The following is a 2,633-nucleotide window of genomic DNA, read 5'->3' on the forward strand; positions in this document are numbered from 1 at the left end:
GAGTGTGTGTGTGTGTGTGTGTGTGTGTGTGAGAGAGGGAGCGTGTGAGTGAGTGTGTGTGTGTGTGAGTGTGAAGGGATTTGTTTTTTAAACATTTGCATCGGTCGAGCTGTAGTACGTGTGACGACACCTATCCATCTGATTCTGCACAGACACACACACCACGGATTGATTTCTCCTTTATTAGTCTCTGTTCCACTTCACCAATCAGAGCGCTGACCTCTGTCATTACCAGGTCGGTTAATGGTTAACAGTTAATGGTTAATGTGTCGGTGTTGGGCCATGACTCCGCTCAATGTGAACAAACACAAGAAACTCGTTAACGTGACCTTTAAATAAAACTTCCTCTCTGGGTTCTTGGGCAGCAGGACGAGTGTTTTCGTCCGGGTCTACGTGACTTATCGGCCTCTTCCAAACCACGTGGTTACAGGAACGTAGTTATAGGAGCAGTCCACTTCTATGCAGATCTACCAAATACTCTCCCCAAAAACCGTCTTTAAATATTAATATTAATAATAACAACGTATACTTTAATAATCCCGCAAGGGGAAATACAATGGTTTTACTCTGTTATTACACACAGGCCTGAACACTGACTTCTCTCCATTTGTGCATGAATAGGTCCTGATTTAAAAATAAAAGATTATTATTATTATTATTATTATTATAATAATAACTCTGCAGCCGGAGCGGTTCTTACCGACTGTCTGTCTGTCGTGCTGGTTTCCTCGCTGACTGCAGGATGTTCACTTTGATGCCACTCCTCCTCCTCTACCTCCTCCTGCTCCTCCTCTCGGCCCTCTGGCGGAGCAGCCACGCTCTGCTCCGTGCCGAACGCCGCCCAGGACTCGCCGTCCTTCGCCTGCTGCTCCCCGAAGGCGCTCCACCCTGCACCCGCCTCGCCGCCTGCGCCCTCAGCCGCCGAGCTGAAATTCCCAAAACTGTCGCTGACGGGGAAGTCCGCGAACTCGCCCTCGTCCCCCCCGTCGTCGTCGCCAGCGCGGCGTTTCGGGAAGTTAAAGTCGCCGAAGTCGTCTTCCTCCTTGGCGACGTCCTCCTGCGGCGGAGCGGGGCTGTCCGGCCGGCTCTGGACGTCCAGCCGGTCGAAGTCCGCGAAGCCCGGAGCGCCGAACGAGCCGGCGTCCCCGAAGTCCCCGAAGTCTTCGTCCTCGTCGTCCTCCGCCAGCTGGCTGTGGTCGGCGGGCGTGGCCGTCTCCCCCTGGGGGAGCGGCGAGGGCACCGACCCGGTGGTGCTCATGTCGCCAAACTCCTCCAGAGCGTCCGTCGACAGGGGCCGGCCCAACGAGGTCTCTGTTTCCGTCTCGGTCTCGTTGCCGGAGCCCTTCTCGTCCGACTGTCCCACGGCCTCGGGCGACGAGAGGTCTTTTTCACTGTAGTCCTCCGCGTCTTTGGAGTCGTCTTTGGACTCGTCCCCGTTGTCCCCGTTGTCCCCGTCGGGTCCGTCGTCTCCGTCCGCCCCGTTCAGAGCAAGCGGCCTGTAAGTGCATATGTCCTCCGAGGCTGATCTCGCCTGTGCAAAGGCTACGTCCCTTTGTCGAGAGTCGGTGTCCGTGCCAGAACCCCGGTCCGTGTTGCACGAGCCGTCCGGAGCCTCGGCAGCCGGGACAGATATGGAATCAGAGCCGGACTCGTTGGGTCCAGTTCTGTTCGCGTCCCTGACATTGTCCTCTGGAGTCGTTCCCTGTCCTATGTTACAGTCCTCGCTCACCGCCAGCCAGCTGCCCCCCGTGGGATCGTACAAGTCCTCGTTTGCCGTCTGGCCCACATGTCCTTCAGCATTGGAAAAAGCAGCAAAGTCCGCGAAATCGTCCTCGGGGATGCTGCCCGTGTCCTCGGTGGACGTCCCTTTTATGTGCGAGTGGACAGAATTCTGCGAGGACGGGCTTCCCTGAACGTCAGAGGTTGCAAACCCGTTCGTTAGCACCTCTGCGGCTCCGCCGTTGCAGTCCTCCGCGCGGACCGGGTCGCTCACGGAGAAACCCCGAGAGCCGGAGACGACCTTTTTCCCCTCAGTTCTCTCTGGGGGGGCGCTGCCGCCCCGGTGGCTCGCCGGCACAACGCCGTTAGCCTTGGACAGCTCGTTGTTCGGGACGCGGGTCCCGTTGGACGGGCCGCGGCTGAGTCTGTTGACGAGGACCTCTGGTGGGGACGTGGCGGTCAAAGCCTGGGTCTGGTTGAACGTGGTCGGGGTGTCGAACTCCGTGAAGCTGATGCTGTTCGGGACGGCGGAGAAGGTGCCGAAGTCCCCGAACTCGTTGTCCTCTTCCTCCGCGCCGTCCTCCATCGGAGGCGGAGACGAGGAGTACATGCGGATCACGTCGGGCTCCATGGCTCTCCGGCAAATCGACGAATCCTCCCGGCTACACCTGGGACAGCGAGAAGACACGAAGACATCAGAACACGTGACACACGATTTACATTCATACAGATTTTAAGGGTTAGGGGGCAGCATACGAGCAGTTTTGGGCAACATATATGCTGAATTAATTAATTAATTAATTAATTAATGTGAGCATCAAAACGTAAAGACTTTTCCTACATCCTACATTTCTTTTTTTTAACCCTCGTGTTGTCTTCCCGTTGAAATCAACACTTTTGTTGATGCTTTTTAA

At 56.2% G+C, this 2,633-nt stretch overlaps 1 protein-coding gene across 1 annotated transcript; it reads right to left on the reverse strand.

The window, feature by feature from the left end:
• Positions 1-677: 677 nt before the first annotated feature.
• Positions 678-2,387, reverse strand: LOC117941440 (aftiphilin-like; the record flags this gene model as incomplete). The annotated part of the gene is made up of 2 exons (XM_034866461.1): positions 1,618-2,387; positions 678-1,566 (listed from the first exon to the last, which is right to left on the reverse strand). Coding segments are annotated over exons 1-2 (1,622 nt in total), but the record flags the coding sequence as incomplete, so codon positions are not given.
• Positions 2,388-2,633: the final 246 nt, after the last annotated feature.

The sequence above is a fragment of the Etheostoma cragini genome, unplaced genomic scaffold, assembly GCF_013103735.1.
Source record: "Etheostoma cragini isolate CJK2018 unplaced genomic scaffold, CSU_Ecrag_1.0 ScbMSFa_755, whole genome shotgun sequence".
Classification (NCBI taxonomy): Eukaryota; Metazoa; Chordata; class Actinopteri; order Perciformes; family Percidae; genus Etheostoma; species Etheostoma cragini.